Source organism: Talpa occidentalis, unplaced genomic scaffold, assembly GCF_014898055.3.
Source record: "Talpa occidentalis isolate TD23 unplaced genomic scaffold, MPIMG_talOcc4v2.1 talOcc4.14, whole genome shotgun sequence".
NCBI classification, from domain to species: Eukaryota; Metazoa; Chordata; class Mammalia; order Eulipotyphla; family Talpidae; genus Talpa; species Talpa occidentalis.
Genome location: NW_023601433.1, coordinates 742,226 through 760,872, shown reverse-complemented (window position 1 = coordinate 760,872; position 18,647 = coordinate 742,226). Strand labels below are relative to the sequence as shown.

At 70.2% G+C, this 18,647-nt stretch overlaps 2 protein-coding genes across 4 annotated transcripts; both read left to right on the top strand.

Moving 5' to 3' along the window:
- Positions 1-1,208: 1,208 nt before the first annotated feature.
- FURIN (furin, paired basic amino acid cleaving enzyme) lies at positions 1,209-7,678 on the top strand. 2 transcript variants are annotated; one of them, XM_037509915.2, is made up of 16 exons: positions 1,210-1,562; positions 2,595-2,934; positions 3,241-3,339; positions 3,452-3,547; positions 3,698-3,826; positions 3,919-3,995; positions 4,144-4,232; positions 4,631-4,803; positions 5,175-5,387; positions 5,606-5,706; positions 5,798-5,901; positions 5,989-6,106; positions 6,183-6,362; positions 6,648-6,772; positions 6,853-6,963; positions 7,092-7,678. In XM_037509915.2, the coding sequence occupies exons 2-16, from the start codon at positions 2,758-2,760 to the stop codon at positions 7,667-7,669; spliced, it is 2,370 nt and encodes a 789-aa protein (XP_037365812.1). In that variant the 5' UTR covers positions 1,210-1,562; positions 2,595-2,757; the 3' UTR covers positions 7,670-7,678. The 2 variants fall into 2 exon arrangements, with proteins under 2 accessions (XP_054550682.1, XP_037365812.1); XM_054694707.1 differs by having other exon boundaries at positions 1,209-2,934; positions 6,853-6,959; positions 7,092-7,571.
- Positions 7,679-8,386: 708 nt separating this feature from the next.
- FES (FES proto-oncogene, tyrosine kinase) lies at positions 8,387-17,966 on the top strand. Of its 2 annotated transcripts, none has more exons than XM_037509914.2 (19): positions 8,387-8,419; positions 10,383-10,603; positions 10,774-10,947; positions 12,055-12,151; positions 12,274-12,457; positions 13,383-13,520; positions 13,603-13,722; positions 13,872-13,994; positions 14,103-14,289; positions 14,399-14,482; positions 14,948-15,157; positions 15,225-15,347; positions 15,651-15,704; positions 16,217-16,335; positions 16,541-16,635; positions 16,721-16,844; positions 17,017-17,174; positions 17,256-17,378; positions 17,658-17,966. In XM_037509914.2, the coding sequence occupies exons 2-19, from the start codon at positions 10,391-10,393 to the stop codon at positions 17,798-17,800; spliced, it is 2,469 nt and encodes an 822-aa protein (XP_037365811.1). In that variant the 5' UTR covers positions 8,387-8,419; positions 10,383-10,390; the 3' UTR covers positions 17,801-17,966. The 2 variants fall into 2 exon arrangements, with proteins under 2 accessions (XP_037365811.1, XP_037365809.1); XM_037509912.1 differs by lacking the exon at positions 8,387-8,419 and adding an exon at positions 9,866-9,955.
- Positions 17,967-18,647: the final 681 nt, after the last annotated feature.

Here is an 18,647-nt window from a genome sequence, read left to right as displayed (position 1 = left end):
CAGGCCAGGCCGCGCCGCCGGGTCCGGGCCGGGCCGAGGCCGCCGCCGCCCGGGACGCCGCGGGGACGCGAGAGGCCCGGCCTGCGGCCCGCGCCCCGGCGCCCCGGCAACTTTCCCCGCGCGGCCCGGGTAAGGCGGGCGCGGGGGGCGCGGGGGGCGCGGAGGGCGCGGGGGGCGCGGGGGCGCGCGGGGGCCTCTCCCGGCCGGGCCGCGGGCGCGGGGCCCACCTGAGCGCGCGGCCCGGGCGGCCTCGGGCGCGGCGGGGACCCCAGGGCCGGGCGCTCGCGCCCCGGGGGCGGCCGGCGGGGGGCGCGGGGTCCCCGCACACCTGGGCGGCGCGGGCGCAGGTGCGGGGGCGCGTCAGGGCCGCGGAGGCCGCCGCCGCGGGGCTGCCTGACGCGCGCGGCCTGCGCCACGGCCCTGAGGCGCCCCAGGCCCGGCGCCCGCCCGGCCGCGGCACCCCGCCCCCGCCCCCACCCACCCCCACCCCACCCGGGGCCGGCGGGGGCGCGCGGCGGGCGGGGGGCGCGGGGGGCGCGGGGGGCGCGGCCGGCTCGCCCAGGACGCCCCGTTTCCTATTTCCGGTTTCGGGGCGTCCGCGGTAGATGCGATTTTTTGAGACGGACTCTGCGGTTGGGGAAAGTTTGGAAACTCGCGGCCCGGCGGTGCCGGCCGGGAAACTGAGGCCCGGGAGGGGAGGGACCTGGGGGCGCCGCGGGGGCCGCCGTCACGGGCTGCACCTCAGGATTCCAGGGGAGCGGGCGCCGCGGCCGGCCGAGTCTGCTGGAAGGACACGGAGCGGGTGTCTGGGGCAGCCCCGGCCCGCAGGCCCCCAGAGCCCGGGGTCGGCGCCTTGGGGCGCCTGGGGGTGTCTGCTGGGAGGTGCCGAGGCTCGGCGGGGAGGGGCGCCCACCCTTCTGCTGACCTGAGTGGAGGCTCCCGCGGGAGAGGCCCAGAGGCGCGGGCCTCCTGGTAGCCGTCGGGGACTCAGCGGGTGAGTCAGTCCGGCGGGGTGGGGACCCCATTCATTCATTGTTCCCGGTTCCTGCTCTTGGGGAGGGGTCGCCCCTCCGTCCTGGAGCCTGGCGCCCCCCCTCAGCAGGCTGGGGAGCCGGGCAGAGGGAGGCAGGCGGGGTCCTGGGGGTCCCGGGGTGGTGTCTGCGTCTCGCTTGCTTTCCGGGGCTGCCAGGTGATGAAATGGCGGGTCGGCTGCCGTCGCCGCAGCTGCAGCTCTTCCGCCGCGTGCTGGGCTCGGCCCAGGTGAACCCAGTCGAGGCCTGGGGGCTCCCGCGGGGCTGGCGGTGCTGCTGACTTGGGGTCCCAGGAGGCCCCGGCGGGGTGGCAGTTCCGGGGGAAGAGGCCCTGCTCTAACCTGGCTCCGTCCCCAGGGCCCCACAGCTCCTGTTACATGGGGACTTGGGGTCCCTTCACCCCCTAGGGCTGGATGTGCCCTGCCAAGGCGTCCTGGGCTGTGGCTGCAGGCCCGGAGTGAGCCGGTGGACTCTGCCCCGGGTGAGGAGGAGCTGCAGTGTGGCCGGCCGCCTCCTGCCTTCAGCTGTCAGGTTATTTTGGTGTAAACTGAAAATACTCCAGGAACTGGGTTGCGTCCCCCCGGCGGCAGGGTGGGACGGCAGCAGCGGCAGCCCGAGCGTCGCCAGGGAGGCTGGTCTGGCCCAGGGCAGCCCTGCCGGAGCCGGGGCTTCGAGCACCAAGTCCGCGGGCCTGCTGAGCTGGTGGCAGAGAGCGGCCTCTTTGCAGCCGAGGTAGTGGAGGGGCTCGGCCCGTGGACAGGCCTGAGAGCAAGCCCAGGGCCCCCCGGGGACCTCCCTTAGCTTCCCCCCACCCCGGGGCTTGGCTTCTGGCTAGTCGGGGGCCGTCCGTGGGGACAGTTACGTGACCCGGGCAGAGGCCCCGCTGTCTGTTTGCCGAAGGAGGAAAAACAACAAGACTATTGATCCAGCCTTACCTTGGCGCGCCTGGCCCGGCGGCTGTTGGCCCTGGCGGCCCGGAGCGGGTTAGGCAAGACCGGTGGGCGTGGGCGAGCGAGGGGGCTGCGGGGCGTCCAGGCCCAGGCCGCAGGCTCGCTGTTCCCAGGAGACAGTGCCGAAGGCGCCCGGCCGGAGAAAACCAAACCAGCGCCACCCAGGGCTGCCCCCGCTTCCCGGGCCGAGGGTCTCGGCAGGCACCCCCTGGGGCCGCGCCTGCTTTGCTGAGCCAGGAAACGCGCTGCGCAGACGCTGCCCCTGACAAACTTTGGAAAGCCAACATTTTATTCTTTTATCAAATACAACTGGGTAGTTTTGGAAAACCTGCTCCGACCCCAGGGGAGAGGGCAGGCAGGCGTGATCCCCCCCTCGAGGAAACGGTGCTCCCAGCTCTGCCCTGCCCTGGTGGGGTGGGGTGTCAGTGTGCCGCGCCCGGCCCCCGCCGCCAGCCCCAGAACCAGCTCCTCCCGCGCCCCGGTTCTCGTGTGGCGTCCGTCTGTCCATCCAGCGGGCAGACCTTGGGTCACGTTCCGACCCCTCGCCCCAGAGCCCCCCAGGGCGCAGCTGGACGGGGACTGACCCTCCCCATTCCTTCCCCTGTCCCCACAGAGCCGCCAGCTCTCCGCCTCCTGTCCTCGCCGTGCCCACCTCGGCCCCATGCCCCCGCCAGCCGGCCCCGGGCCACGGGCAGCGAGCAGGCACGCGGGAGCCCAGGCCCTGTGACCAGGCCACGGAGACGGGGGCGCCGGGGTCCCGGTCACCTGCCCCCCCCATGGAGCTGAGGCCCCGGGTGCTATGGGTGGTAGCAGCGGCGGGGGTCTTGCTCCTGCTGGTGGCCGAAGCCCGTGGCCAGAAGGTCTTCACCAACACGTGGGCGGTGCATGTTCCTGGAGGCCCGTCCGTGGCTGACAGCGTGGCCCGCAAGCATGGCTTCCTCAACCTGGGCCAGGTAGGTTCGCCTGCCGCATGCTGGCCCAGCGCAAGGCATGGGGGGGCCCAGTCTTTTCAGGGGTGGGGGTCCGGCGTTCTGGTAGCCCTTGGGATGGGGGGCCTGCCCTTACTCCTAGCTTAGGTGGCTCAGAGGACCACTGTATTCGGGGAGAGGCACCTCCTGGCCCCGTTCCCCCTTCCGGGTGCTGGACAGGAAGCAGAGCCCCCCCGCCCGGTGAACCTCCACCTGGCGGCTGCCACCCTGCCTCCCGCCCCCCGGGGACTGCCAGATGGAACGCCCAGCCCCGCTCCTGCTCCGTTGCAGATCTTCGGCGACTATTACCACTTCTGGCACCGAGCAGTGACGAAGCGGTCCCTGTCACCTCACCGCCTGCGGCACAGCCGGCTGGAGAGGGAGCCTCAAGTGAGCGGCCCCAGCCCCCCCCCACCGCCGCCCTCCCCCAGCTCTCGGGGGTGGGGGGAGCGGGGAGCGCGCCTCCCTCCCCCGCCCACACCCTGTCCCCCCCCCCCCGCAGGTCCGGTGGCTGGAGCAGCAGGTGGCGAAGCGGCGGAGCAAGCGGGATGTGTACCAGGAGCCCACGGACCCCAAGTTCCCCCAGCAGTGGTACCTGGTACGTGGCCGTGGGGCCTGGGTGCCCAGCCAGCCAGCAGCGGCCTTTAGAGCGGGGCGGGCGGAGCCAGAGGTTTTGGGGTGCTGACAGGACTCCGCAACCCCGCACAACCCACATGCCTGCTGAGTGCGGGGGGCGGGGTCTCTGCAGTCCGGCGTCGGCCAGCGGGACCTGAACGTGAAGGCGGCCTGGGCGCAGGGCTACACGGGACGCGGCATCGTGGTCTCCATCCTGGACGACGGCATCGAGAAGAACCACCCGGACTTGGCAGGCAATTATGTGAGAGGCGGGCGCGGGGGACGTGGGGGCGGGGCTCGGGTGCCCCTCCTGCCACCAGGCCAGGCCCCCTGAGCACGGCTGCTCCCTCTCAGGATCCGGGGGCCAGCTTCGACGTCAACGACCAGGACCCCGACCCCCAGCCTCGGTACACGCAGATGAACGACAACCGGTACGAAACAGCCGCTCGGGCCTCGGTCTCCCTCCTGGGTGGGGAGCCGGGCTGCGCCTGGGCCTGAGCGCGCGTGGCCAGCTGGGGCGGGGCCTCCCCACTGGGCCCGCCCCGCCACCTGCTAACGCCGAGCTCTGGGCCCCGGCAGGCACGGCACGCGGTGCGCGGGGGAGGTGGCTGCCGTGGCCAACAACGGTGTCTGCGGCGTCGGCGTGGCCTTCAACGCCCGCATCGGAGGTGGGTGCCCGCGGCTGCCGCCCTGGGAGGGCCCTCGCGGGACCTTCCCCTGCCCCTCTCCTGGGCCGTGCGCGCCACCGCCCGCGGCGCCTTCGCACCAGGGCAGATCCGGACCCAGGGCAGGCAGCCGGAGTGCCCCCGAGCGGGGTCTCCCGAGTCCTTCTGTGGCAGGCCTGGAGCCCCACGCTCCCTTGAGACCCCAACTCCCCGTCCTGGGGTGCGGTGGGGGCTGGGCCAGTTCTCCTGCCCTGGCTCTGGCCTGTGGAAGGCAGGAGCTGGCCCAGGGGTCAGGGGCCTGCACACCCCTGCCCTCCCCTGGGGTGCACGGCTGGGAGTGCTCCAGGGGCACCCCTGGCAGCTGGACCCAGGCAGCACCCTTCCACCCCCACCCTGCGCAGGGGTGCGCATGCTGGACGGCGAGGTTACGGACGCGGTGGAGGCGCGCTCGCTGGGCCTGAACCCCAACCACATCCACATCTACAGCGCCAGCTGGGGCCCCGAGGACGACGGCAAGACCGTGGACGGGCCGGCCCGCCTCGCCGAGGAGGCCTTCTTCCGGGGGGTCAGCCAGGTGAGCAGGGAGCCGTCTTCGCCGGCCCTCGCTTTCCCCGTCCCTGTCTAACTCGCGTGTAATTCTCGCTTTGCTCCAAGCGTGATTGCCAGAACGCTCGGGGTCTAGGACAGCGGAAGGAAGCAAATAGAAATCCCTCCCTCCCCCCGGAGACCACCACTTAGGGTGGCCTGGGTCTCGTCTGCGCCCAGACAGGCGTGTTTGCACGTACACCTGACCCGCCAGGGGCGTCGGGGGCCTGGGGACAGGCGGGCGCCAGGAGAACAAGCCTCGGCCTCCGGCAGCCCCCTCTGTTTGGCGTCCCCTCTGCACGCCCAGCCCCTACCCCCGCCCCGCTGTTCCCCAGCGACCCCAGCGCGCTCTGTCTGCAGGGCCGCGGGGGGCTGGGCTCCATCTTCGTCTGGGCCTCCGGCAACGGCGGCCGGGAGCACGACAGCTGCAACTGCGACGGCTACACCAACAGCATCTACACGCTGTCCATCAGCAGCGCCACGCAGCTGGGCAACGTGCCCTGGTACAGCGAGGCCTGCTCGTCCACCCTGGCCACCACCTACAGCAGCGGCGGCCAGAACGAGAAGCAGATCGTGAGTCCTCCGCCCCGTCGGGCCCCACACGCAGCCGCTGCCCCTCAGGAGCTGGGCTCCCTGTTCCTGGGGTCCCCGAGGCCAGAAGGGGGGGCCCGGCCCGGCCCCAGCAAGTTAGCAGGGTGCCAGTGGGGACCCTGGGGGTGCTCAGGGCTGTGGGCAGAGGGCGCTTCTGGGTGGCCCTCGGGTCGCCTCAGCCCAGCACGCGCTCCCCGCAGGTGACCACCGACCTGCGGCAGAAGTGCACGGAGTCCCACACGGGCACCTCGGCCTCCGCGCCCCTGGCTGCCGGCATCATCGCCCTCACCCTGGAGGCCAAGTGAGTGCGCTCCCCCGGGCGGCCTGGCTCCCCGCTCCTCCTCAGAGACTGAGCCCCACTTCCCCCCCTCCTCACCCCCCCCCCACCGCAGTAAGAACCTCACCTGGCGGGACATGCAGCACCTGGTGGTGCAGACCTCGAAGCCGGCCCACCTCAACGCCAATGACTGGGCCACCAACGGCGTGGGCCGGAAAGGTGAGGACGGCGCGGTCGGGGGCGGAACGGGTGGGGGGGTCCGGGGCTCGGCCTCCCCTGACCGCCTTCCCCGCTCCTGCCCCGCAGTGAGCCACTCGTATGGCTACGGGCTGTTGGACGCAGGCGCCATGGTGGCCCTGGCCCGGAACTGGACGACGGTGGCCCCCCAGCGCAAGTGCATCATCGACATCCTCACGGAGCCCCGGTGAGGGCTGGAGCCGGCCGGGGGGCGCCCGCCGTTCCCGGGGCGGGCGGGTGACTGACCCCCCTCGCTCTCACAGGGACATCGGGAAGCGGCTCGAGGTGCGGAAGACAGTGACAGCCTGCCGGGGGGAGCCCAGCCACGTCACCCGGCTGGAGCACGCTCAGGCGCGGCTCACCCTGTCCTACAACCGCCGCGGCGACCTGGCCATCCACCTGGTCAGCCCCATGGGCACCCGCTCCACCCTGCTGGCCGCCAGGTGCTTGCCCGTCTCTCACGCGCATCGCTCACGTGCCCCCACCGCGGCCGGTCACGCGACCGAGGTCTCCCAGTCTCGAGGGCCCTGGGAGGGGGTTCACCCCACGGGACCCCCGCTGTCCGGGACCCTGGCTTCCACCGCTGGCTGCCGGGTGTGGCGCACCAGCCCGTGCCAAGAACCTGGTTGAGGCCATTTGCCTTCCTGGGGGAGAGGCCGCGGCGTGTGCACCCGGCTGGGAGGGTGCCCCGGGCTGGGAGCTCGGGCGACATGTGCGCCTCCCCCCAGGCCACACGACTACTCCGCGGACGGCTTTAACGACTGGGCCTTCATGACCACCCACTCCTGGGACGAGGACCCCTCTGGCGAGTGGGTCCTGGAGATTGAAAACACCAGCGAAGCCAACAACTATGGTATGGGGGTGACGCCGCGGGCTGGGGGTGCGTCTGGGGGCAGCACCGCTAACTCTTGTCTCTTCCCCACCCTCAAATAGGAACACTGACCAAATTCACCCTTGTGCTGTACGGCACGGCCCCCGGGGGGCCGCCCCCACCTCCCGAGAGCAGCGGCTGCAAGACCCTCACGTCCAGCCAGGCCTGTGTGGGTCAGTAGCGGGGGCTGGCGGGAGTCGGGGCAGGGAACAGAGGGTGCACCTGGCTCTGGGGGAGTCTGGGGGCCGTGCTGGGGCCGCCCGCAGCCCCGTGGTCACAGCCGCCCCCTTGCCGCCCGCAGTGTGCGAGGAAGGCTTCTCCCTGCACCGCAAGAGCTGTGTCCAGCACTGCCCCGCGGGCTCCGCCCCCCAGCTCCTGGACACGCACTACAGCACTGAGAACGACGTGGAGACCATCCGGGCCAGCGTCTGCACCCCCTGCCACAGCTCGTGTGCCACCTGCCGGGGGCCAGCCCCCACAGACTGCCTCAGCTGCCCCAGCCATGCCTCCCTGGACCCCGTGGAGCAGATGTGCTCCCGGCAGAGCCAGAGCAGCCGGGAGTCGCCGCCCTCGCGGAACCCCGAGGTGGAGGTCGCGCCCAGGCTGCACACGGGGCTGCTGCCCTCCCACCTGCCCGAGGTGGTGGCCGGCCTCAGCTGCGCCTTCATCGTGCTGGTCTTCGTCACCATCTTCCTGGTCCTGCAGCTGCGCTCCGGCTTCAGCTTCCGGGGCGTGAAGGTGTACACCATGGACCGCGGCCTCGTCTCCTACAAGGGGCTGCCCCCCGAGGCCTGGCAGGAGGAGTGCCCGTCCGACTCCGACGAGGACGAGGGCCGGGGCGAGAGGACCGCCTTCATTAAAGACCAGAGCGCCCTTTGACAGCGCCACTGCCGCCCTCCAGGCCACCCTCCGCGGGCACTTTTTAATTCACCAAAGTATTTTTGTATCTTGGGACCGGGTGTGGGCCCCAGCGGGGAGGCAGGAGGGACAGAGACCGCTTCCCACCCTCCCTCGGGGCCCTCCGGCTGCCTGAGGGGGGCCCAAGCCCAGGGGGTCAGGGGCCCTCACCCTGCCACCCACCCCTTCCTCGTGGAGAAAGGAGTGAACCCTTGGGGGCAGCCCCCGGCCCAGCAGTATTCCCTGCGGGGAGCGGCGCCCCCTTCTCTTTAGGGGCTCCTGACCCGGGAGCTGCCCCGTCCCTTCCCCGCCCTCTGAAGCAATAATGGTCCCCACCCAGGCAGCAGGGAGGCGGCTGGGGGCGACGGGAGGAGACGGCCACCTCGCCAAGGGCTTTCTCCTCCCGGCCCCGGCCCCCCGCCAGGGAGCACCCCCTGCGGCGACAGCGGGGGCGGAAGGGAGGGACCAAGGACGGCAGGTGCTTCCAGGCACACGCAGGCCCGGCCCTCCGCCCCCTCCACCCGGCTGGCCGCCCGGGAGCGGGGCTGGCCGGGGCCCGAGTCCCTGTTTTCTGAGCCCGGGGCTGCCTGGGCTGTCGGCACTCACAGTCCCAGAGCCCCTGGGTGGGCGGTAGGGAGGGGCGGTGGCCCAGCCGGCCGCTCCTGCCTCCCACCCGATGCTGCTTTCCCCTGTGGGGATCTCAGGGGCTGTTTGAGGATCTATTTTCACTTGGTAATTATTTCACTTTAGATGCTGATTTTTTTTTTTTTTTTGTATTCTCAATGGGGGTAGCAGCTGGACCCTCCACCTCCCACGCCCACCGCCCACCGTCCACCTGCTGTTCTGGCTGCCCTGGCCTGGGGTGGCGGGGCGGCTGCATGTTGCTGAGGAGCGAGAGGAGCTGAGCCCCGGCCCCGCAGAGGCAGGCAGCCGGGCAGGCCCCAGGAAGGGGTGGCAGCGCAGGGCCAGGCTGGCCTGTGTCTTAGATGGGGCTCGTCGTGCCAAGGGCTCAGGGGTCCTGCTTCTCCAGGTGCCAGGGGTGGGCAGGCGGTGGCCCCGAGCCCCGCCAACACTGTGCCCTGGCGGAGAGGCACCGACCCGTCCTGCCCCAAGTCCTCTTCTTCTGACGTGCCTTTGCACCCCGCCCATTAGGACAATCAGTCCCCTCCCATCCGGGAGCCCCCTGTTCTTTCGCCCAGACCTTCCTGGTACCACCCAGCCACCTGCCAGGGGTGCCCCCTCCCCCCAACCTGTGGCCAGCCCAGCTGGTTTTGTAAGATACTGGGTTGGCACACGGTGATTTTTTTCTTGTAATTTAAAAGGCCCAGTATTGTTTGCTCTATTTAATGGACACAGATGATACCATTAGTTTAAAGGTGATTAAACGTGCAGACTATGCAAACCAGGGCCCCGTCTCCAGCGTGGTGATCCTCTTCCTCCGGCGACCCCTGAGTGCGTGGGGGAAGCGACGTCCTCGCTGTCTCTGGAAGGGCCCAACTCGGGGCGCCAGAGTCTGACTCCTGTGGGGTTCCAGGGCCTTGTTCAGGGAGCGGCAGGGTGTGGAAGGAGACGGCAGCTGGGGCTGGGCAGCGGGGGCTGGGCAGGGGCCCTGGGAGGGGAGTGGAGCCCCTGCCTGGGGCCGGGCTGCTGAGGGAGCCCGGGCGCCTGCTCTGGTCCAACCTGGCGGAAGCGGCCGGGCCAACTGGCAGCAGGACTGAGGCCGGGGCCCTCGAGGGGCCTCCCCGAGCCAAGATGGCTTTTGTTGAGAAAGGCCTGAGTTCCGCCGGGGAAGATCCTTTCTCCCCAACCCAGGCCCCCACAGCCCCAGTTTCCTGGGGACGGGGGAGGCGCCCGGGAGCGGGTTCTCCTGGGATCTGGCCGGGGAGCTTTATTCGAGCGGAGCCTGGCGGCTGAGCTCCACTGGGGGAGCTGCGGGTGAGCTCGGCGCCGGCTGGGCTCCCCTTCCTCTTGAGGGGCCACCCTGGCCCTCGGGGGGCTTAGGATCCCCGACTCCCCGCCGGGCCTGCGGGGTGGGCTCCCTCGGCCATTCTTCGCAGCTCCTCCTCCCTTCCGTTTCCGCGGGTCAGCAGCAGCCGCGGGCCAGGGGGGCCGGCAGGACTGCGGCTCCCGCCCGCCCCTTCCCCTCGGCGGGCCCGCCCCGGGGGCCTGGGCCAACTGAAACCGCCGAGGAGGAAGCGCTGAGCAGGAACTGGCCGGAGGTCGCGGGCCGGAGTCCCTGCTCGGCGGCCCAGGAGCAGTGGCCGCGCGGTAATTCCACTGCGCCTCGGGGCAGGAGGGTGCGGGTGCTAGGGAGCCGGGGAGAGGGGCTGCGAGGAGCCGGCCCCAGGCCCCGGACGTGCCGGGCAGGGCGGACGGCAGGTGGGGGCCACACTGGCAGGCCGCGCCGCTGCCCGTGTGCTCCACCCCCGCGAAGGGTGCCGGGTGGAAGCCCCAGGGAGGGAGGCTACCGGGTAGTTCCAGGTCCGGGGCTGGGAAGGGGACCCCTGGGGCCAGGGCCTGCTGGGGGCCGCAGGAGGCCTCGAGGGCCAGTCTCAGGCCAGGGCCAGTCTCAGGCCAGGCACAGCAGCCCCCACCTGCCGCCTAGGGGCAAGTCCTCTTGGTCGGCGGGCCCCTGGCCCCCTCCACCTCCAGACGCCGCCTTCGTCCAGTCATGGCCTCTCCGCTCTCTCCCCAGGCAGCACCATGGGCTTCTCCTCGGAGCTGTGCAGCCCCCAGGGCCACGGGGCACTGCAGCAGATGCAGGAGGCCGAGCTGCGGCTGCTGGAGGGCATGCGGAAGTGGATGGCCCAGCGGGTCAAGAGTGACAGGGAGTACGCAGGGCTGCTGCACCACATGTCCCTGCAGGACAGCGGGGGCCAGGGCCGCGGCCTGGGCCCTGACAGCCTCATCAGCCAGGTGGGGCTCCAGGGGCCTAGGCCTCCTTACCCCCCGCTGGAGGAATTCCGTGGGGGTACTGGCTGCGCCCGCCCGCCCCTTCCTTTCCCAAAGCCCAAGGGGTGGGGGGTTTGGCAGGCCCAGAGGGGAGCGGCTGTCCCCCATGCCCTGCCTGCCCCCCTGTGCTGCAGTCCTGGGCAGAGATCACCAGCCAGACGGAGGGCCTGAGCCGGCTGCTGCGCCAGCACGCGGAGGACCTGAACTCGGGGCCGCTGAGCAAGCTGAGCCTGCTGATCCGGGAGCGGCAGCAGCTGCGCAGGGCCTACGGCGAGCAGTGGCAGCAGCTGCAGCAGGAGCTCACCAAGGTGGGGGGCGGCGCGGCCTGCACCCCATCATTCCTGCCAGAATGTTGAGCCTAAAACGCCATATTTCTCCCAAGAGCCCTGATTCACGGAGGAAGTAAGAGCTGCTGACCACAGCTTCCCCCCGCGGGGCTCCGGCAGCGGGGCCGGCCTCTGGACCGCCTTGCCGTGTGCCCAGGCAGCGCAGGGATGCCGGAGGCGCCAGCCAGCTCCAGCCCGCGAGGCGCACAGGGTCGGGGCCCCGCTGCACCAGCCCGCCCTCGGAGGAGAGGCAGGGAGGGCCCGTCTGTCTGCCCCGGCCCCCGCGGGTTCCTCCCAGGCAGCCCAGCACCCCTGCTAGTGCAGAGGTTGGGGACTGGAAGTCCAGCTGCCTGGGGTACAATCCCTCCCCCCCACTCCGCTTCCAGGTGCTGCGGGACTGGAACTGGCTATGGCCTGGGGGCTCCAGTCTCCCTGAGTGCACTGATCTGCCCCCCATCCCCACCCCAGGCTCATCCCCCTACCACCCCCAGGAACCCAGCCAGGCCGTGGCCCACAGCGGCCCCTGGTGGCCAGCCTGGCCCTCCCCTCTCCTGGAAGCTCAGCTAACTCAGGGCTCAGCGGGGTCTATCGGGCTTCCTGGAACAGAGCCTTAGTGTCGTCTCATCTGTGGCTACTATGGAGCTGAGGCCACAGACTCGAGTAATTTCAACAGAGACCGTGTGGCCCACAAGCCCGAAATGTTTGCCATCTGGTTCAGTAAGAGGAAGTCTGACCTAGTCTGTGCGTTTAGTTTCCAGATGGGGAAACTGAGGCCCAGAGCAGCGAGGTGGCACTCACCGAAGTATCACAGCGCATAGACTCGGGAGCCGGTCTTGACCCTTGGTGGTTCCTGCCTGCAGGGACAGTGGGTGGGAATGTGGGACGCTGGTTCCCAAGCCTCTAAGAATTTCACGGTAGTGTCCACAAGGCCAGAGGCAAGCACGGGGCCCTCCCGTGGGTGGGGCTGTGCCACCCTCGGCCTTAACCTCAGGGCCGATTTCCCAGAGGCGCACCCGGCCCTCCGCAGGCCCAGCAGCCCTGCCTGCCCCCTGGGCGCCTGCTGCCTACACTGGCTTCTCCCCTCTACAGACCCACAGCCAGGACATAGAGAAGCTAAAGAGCCAGTACCGCACCCTGGCCCGGGACAGTGCTCAGGCCCGGCGCAAGTACCAGGAGGCCAGCAAAGGTCGGTGGCTTCCCCCCAGCAGGGAGGGGGCCCTAAACCAGCCCTGGCCGGTCCCTAGGGGCCCCGGGGCTACAGTTACCCGAGCCTTCGCACCGTCCCCATCTGCCGCCTCTACCTGGCAGACAAGGACCGCGACAAGGCCAAGGACAAGTACGTGCGCAGCCTCTGGAAGCTCCTGGCCCACCACAACCGCTACGTGCTGGGCGTGCGGGCCGCGCAGCTGCACCACCAGCACCACCACCAGCTCCTGCTGCCCGGCCTGCTCCAGTCGCTGCAGGAGCTGCACCAGGAGATGGCACGCATCCTGTGAGCCCCGCGCCCGCCCGGGCCAGGGTCCCCAGTGTGCCCGCTGGGAAGGGCCCCCCGGGGAGAAGGGAGCCCCACGCAGACCCGCCTCAGGCCCCGGGGCGCGCCGGCCCTGCTAGCGCCCCCGTCCTAGGCTCCGGGATGCAGCGAGAACGAGGGAAACGGAACATGGGGCCGCCTCCGGCCCTCGCTGGGGTTGAGAAGAAAGCCCCTGCGTAGGCCAGAGAGGCAGCTGGAGGCTGAGGTGCTGTGGTGAAAACAAAGCGGATGACGGGGCCCGGGGGCCTGGGCCCAGGAAGGAGACCCGGCTCACAGCAGGGTGAAGCGGGGTGTTTGGGAGAGGCCGTCCAGGCAAGGGCAGCGGCAGGAGGCAGGTCACGAGGTGGGGTCGGGAGCCCAGGGCGCAGGGTGGCTGGGGAGCTGGGGGCGGGGAGTCCGGTGATGCTGGGGAGGGAGGCAGGAGTGGGAGGGGTTTGTGTTGAGAAGAGCTTCGGTGTGGCTGTCCGGGATGGGGGGCTTTAGAAATGCAGAGCAGAGACAAGGCCGGGGCGGGGGCAGTGGGCCCTGGGGGCAGAGGCCCTGCCTGGCTGAGTCCTGCTGCTGCAGCCGGTGTGGCTCCCGGAGGGACTGGGAGTGGGCGTGAGAGAGAGAGCGTCACTCCGGGGGCTGGACACAGAAATGTGCCCGGTGCTGGCCGGCTGTGGGGCCAGGCGGGATCGTCGCTCACTGAGCAACCCCCTCGCGCTCCCTTTCGCAGACCAGCGGGTGGAGATCAGGGTGGGTTCGGCATGGGCATGAGGCCCTTTGGCCGATGAAGCGTGAGGTGGGGGTGGTCAAGCTCAGGGCAACTCCAAGCCCACGGAGGTGGGGGGCCCCCAAGCTGCCCACCCTGAGGGCCCCCTGACCAGGGTCCTCTCTGGGGCAGGAAGGAGATCCTGCAGGAATACCTGGAGATCAGCAGCCTGGTGCAGGACGAGGTGGTGGCCATTCACCGGGAGATGGCCGCCGCTGCGGCCCGCATCCAGCCGGAGGCCGAGTACCAGGGCTTCCTGCGCCAGTATGGGTAAGGGCCTCCTGCTCCTACCATCCCCTGCCCCCTGCTGGCCTGTTCGCTGATGGGCCACTGTCGCCCCCCACCCCCCCAGCTCCGCACCTGATGTCCCACCCTGTGTCACCTTTGACGAGTCCCTGCTGGAGGAGGGGGAGCCGCTGGAGCCCGGGGAGCTGCAGCTGAACGAGCTGACCGTGGAGAGCGTGCAGCACACGTGTGTGGGGCAGGGCGGGCAGTGGGCAGGGTGGGGCCGAGGTGGGGGGAGGGCCGGGTGGACACACCCCACCGGAGCGAGGCTGGGTTCCTGAGCCCTGCCTGCCCGTGGGAGTGGAGACAGTGACTCTGCCCTGCCCGCGGGTGCAGGCTGACCTCGGTGACTGAGGAACTGGCCGTGGCCACCGAGGCGGTGTTCGGCCGGCAAGAGGTGGTTGCTCAGCTGCAGCGGGAGCTCCAGAGCGAGGAACAAAACACCCACCCCCGGGAGCGGTGAGTGGGCACCACCCTAGCGGCCCCCCGGGCAGCCCTGCTTCCCTCCTGCGTGCCGGCCCTCGGCCTCCCGCTCTCCCCGCCTCACCCCTGCCCGCCTGTCCGCAGAGTGCAGCTGCTGGGCAAGAAGCAGGCTCTGCAGGAGGCACTGCAGGGGCTGCAGGTAGCGCTGTGCAGCCAGGCCAAGCTGCAGGCCCAGCAGGAGCTGCTGCAGGCCAAGGTGGAGCGGCTGGGCCCCGGCGAGCCCCCGCCCGTGCTGCTGCTGCAGGACGACCGCCACTCCACGTCCTCCTCGGTGAGCGCGCGCGCCCGCCCCCCCGCCCGCCGCCCCCGGGCGAGCTCCTCATTCTCGCCCTCCCCCTCCCCAAGCCCGGCCACCCGCTGACGTCTGTCCCTGGCCTCAGGAGCCGGAGCGAGAAGGTGGACGGACACCCACCCTGGAGATCCTGAAAAGCCACATCTCAGGAATCTTCCGCCCCAGGTTCTCGGTGAGTGGGCCCGGGGGCCGCAGAGCCGTCTCCCCCAAGACTCTCCGACCCTGGTGTTTGGGGTTGGTCACTGGGCTGTCCCCAAGGAGAGGCTCCGCCCAGCCTGCTTTCATGGGGGCGCCCCTCTCTCCCCTGAGCCCCAGCTGCAGATGTCCTCAGATCCTGCCCCTGCCCCCCTCCCGCACGCATGCCGGGGTGGCTCGGGCTGTGGCCTGCTGGCAAAGGCAAAGCTGAGCTTGGAAGCAGCAGCCTGGGCTTCCCATTCTGGCTTTGCCTCAAGGGAGCCCAGGATAGTTTCCTGCCCACCTAGGGGCCTCCCGCCAGCCCCCCATGCCGCTCAGCCCGTCTGTGAGGGCTAAGGACGTGAGAGACCCCGCTGGCCGGCCCGGGGCAAGGGTGGGCATCCCCCGGGGCTGTGTCGCCCCAGACCAACCGACTGAGCAACCCCTCCTTGCCCCTGCCCAGCTCCCACCCCCCCTGCAGCTGGTTCCCGAGGTCCAGAAGCCCCTGCACGAGCAGCTGTGGTACCACGGGGCCCTCCCGCGGACAGAGGTGGCCGAGCTGCTGGCGCACTCCGGGGACTTCCTGGTGCGGGAGAGCCAGGGCAAGCAGGAGTACGTGCTGTCGGTGCTGTGGGACGGCCAGCCCCGCCACTTCATCATCCAGTCGGCTGACGTGAGTGATGCCACCCTCCCCGGGCTCAGGGCCCCGCGCGGCTGGTAACCCGGCCCCTGCCCCGCAGGGCCTCTACCGGCTGGAAGGAGACGGCTTTCCCAGCATCCCCTTGCTCGTCGACCACCTGCTGCGCACCCAGCAGCCCCTCACCAAGAAGAGCGGGGTGGTCCTGAGCAGGGCCGTGCCCAAGGTGAGTCGCCAGGACTGGGGGAGCGGGTTCCGGCCCCACGGGACGGGGGTGGGTGGCCTTCAGGCCCCCAGTCTGACAGAGGTGCCAAGTGACGCTTCCCCGGGGCGGCCTCCCTCTGGGTTTGGAAGGTCAAGGTCACTTCCGATTCATGGGCAGCACACCTGTGAGGACACCTGTGTCCCCCATGCGGCCCAACCCCCCTCATTCTGAAGATAGCCCTGCCAACTGAGGTGCCCAGAAGTGGAGACAGTAGGGGAAGGGCTCACTCCCCTCCAGACGTCTCAGCACCCCCTCCCTCTCCAGGACAAGTGGGTGCTGAACCACGAGGACCTGGTGTTGGGTGAACAGATTGGGCGGGTGAGTGGCGGGTGCCCCCCAGACCTGTCCCCCTTTTTCTAGCCGACAAGCCAGGTTACAGCGAAGCCCCCCAACCTCTGCTGCCTCCCTGCCTCAGTTAGATCCCTAGTCTGCTTCCCCACCCAGCCGCTATCCCCCCGTAACCCTGCAGGAAACAGGGGCAAAAAGCAACTGCACCCAAAACCACCCACTGGCACACCCCCCCCCCCCGGGCCCCTGCCTCTCCAGGTGCTCTCGTGTGCAGGAGAAGAAAGCCCAAAACACCTGCTTAGGAACCTTCAGTTTCCTAAAAATGAATTTGTCCCACCCAGTGAAAATGGCCTCGGTGTTCCCACGTCGGGGGGACGGGCCTGGGAGGTCACCGTGCGTCCCCGCCCCCGCAGCTCCCCAGCCTGGCGCCCCTGGAGAGCCAGGGGCAGGTCTGAGCCTGTGGGCCCAGGGTGAGGCTGGCTGTCCCTGGCCCAGAGGCGCCCGGGCTTGGGGAGCCGGGTAGGAGCCCAGAACCGTTTCAGGGGAACTTCGGCGAAGTGTTCAGTGGGCGCCTGCGAGCGGACAACACCCCGGTGGCCGTGAAGTCCTGCCGGGAGACACTCCCCCCTGAGCTCAAGGCCAAGTTCCTCCAGGAAGCCAGGTGGGTGGTACAAGGTGCTCACGGAGGCCCCCAGTGCGCAGCAAGCAGGGGGGAGATGGCCTCTTGCCCCCAGGGAGCGCCCCTCCTCCGCCCCTGCTGCCCTGCTGCCGTCCCCTCCTCCCTCGGCCCCCGGGCTTCCCAGCGGCTCTCAGGGCTGGGGTGTACAGTCCCCAAGCCGGGGCCTGAGTGGCAGCCCTGCCCCCAGGATCCTGAAGCAGTACAGCCACCCCAACATCGTGCGGCTCATTGGCGTCTGCACCCAGAAACAGCCCATCTACATCGTCATGGAGCTCGTGCAGGGTGAGGAGCGCAGGGCGCACTGGGGGGCGCGCAGCCCAGCCAGGTCCCTCCCTGCAAGGCTCAGCGGGCTCCCCCCCACCTCCAGGGGGTGACTTCCTGACCTTCCTGCGGACCGAGGGCTCGCGCCTGCGCGTGAAGACCCTGCTGCAGCTGGTGGGGGACGCGGCGGCCGGCATGGAGTACCTGGAGAGCAAGTGCTGCATCCACCGGTGAGCCCGCGGCCCGGCCAGGCCTCAGCCCAGCGCCGGGTGGGAGACAGTCCCGGGGGCAGCCCGGGGGCCTGGCCGTGTGCGGGGAGTGGGTGGCAGGTGCCGCGTGGACTTGGCCGGAGGCCCCCGCGACACCTGCGCTCGCCCGCGCACACACGCCCACCTCGCCCAGGGACCTGGCTGCCCGGAACTGCCTGGTGACGGAGAAGAACGCCCTGAAGATCAGCGACTTCGGGATGTCCCGGGAGGAGGCGGACGGCGTCTACGCCGCCTCGGGAGGCCTCAGACAAGTCCCGGTGAAGTGGACCGCCCCCGAGGCCCTCAACTACGGTACCGGGCCGGGGCCGGGTCCAGGGCGGCGGGGGCTGGCTGAGGGCGTGCCCGGCCTGCTCACCCCGCCCCGCCCCGCAGGCCGCTACTCCTCCGAGAGCGACGTGTGGAGCTTCGGCATCTTGCTGTGGGAGACCTTCAGCCTCGGGGCCTCCCCCTACCCCAACCTCAGCAACCAGCAGACGCGGGAGTTCGTGGAGAAGGGTAAGGCGCCCCCGAGGTGCCGGCAGCCTCAGGGCCAGGCCCCAGCCTTCCAGCCCCGGGCCAGGAGGACGGCCGCAGTGCGGGCGTGGTTCCTGCCGGGCCGTGTTATCTCATGTGAGGTGGGATGGAGGGTGCCCCTCTCGCAGGAGGGAAGCCGCGGCTGGCAGCCAGCGCAGGTGGTACTAGGGTGGGATTCGAGGCCGGGCCTTGGGTGGAGGAGGCTGGCCCCTTGAGGGGAGCCTGCGGGCCGCCCCAGCCCGGTGCCTGCTGTCCTCCCAGGGGGCCGCCTGCCCTGCCCGGAGCTGTGCCCCGACGCTGTGTTCCGGCTCATGGAGCAGTGCTGGGCCTACGAGCCGGGGCAGCGGCCCAACTTCAGCGCCATCTACCAGGAGCTGCAGAGAATCCGGAAGCGGCATCGGTGAGGCTGCTGCAGCCCTGGCCTCACCTCAGAACCTCACCCCGCGCCTCCTCCGGCCCGCCGGTCCCGGCCCCGGCCGCCTGCCCCTGCTGCAGGAGACCGGCCGTGTCTGCTGCGCTCACTCTGGCTGGGGCCCTCCTCAGGGAGAAATAATAAAGCCGCTCGCTCGTGCCCACCAGTGCTCTGGGGTGTGCTCCTCGGGAGGGCAGGGGAGGGCCAGCTGCCGCGTGGGGGAGGCGGGTGCAGGGGGAGGTTCTAAAGTAGGGTCACAGGCAGAGGAGCCAAGGGCGGGCAGGGTGGTGAGTTGGGAGATGGGTCTGGGGGGCCGGGGAGTGTATGTTGGGCGCATGTGCCTGGAAGCCCAAGGAGGGAAAGTCTGGCCTTTGAGGTTTGAGAGCCGCTAGTGTGTAAACAAAGGAGAGCGGCTGGGCCGCGTGCAGGCCACACAGGCGGAGACGTTGGGGAAGCACCCCTCGGGCCCACGGAGCAGCCGAGGGGAGCCACGCTTCCCGGAGGGCCCCTCTCTCACCGCAAGTTTGCTGACTGATGGGGAGTCCTCAGCATCTCCCTGAATGTGTGAGATTGTCTGAAATGCCCAGAACAACCCTGAAGGTCATGAAGATAAGGCTTTGGATGGCCTGGGAGGATCATTACAACAGGAACGAGGAGGTTAGATGCGAGAGGATGCTTAGGACTCAAGGTCCTGTAACCCACCCAACAGGAGAAACCAGGCTGGTGGCTGACTCAGGGAAATACTAAGAGCCATATTTTGACTTTTGGGGGTGGTAAAAAGCAGAAGTGAAGATGAGAAGGGTGTGGTGGGTCACAGGCCGTCTCCCCCATTGTGACAA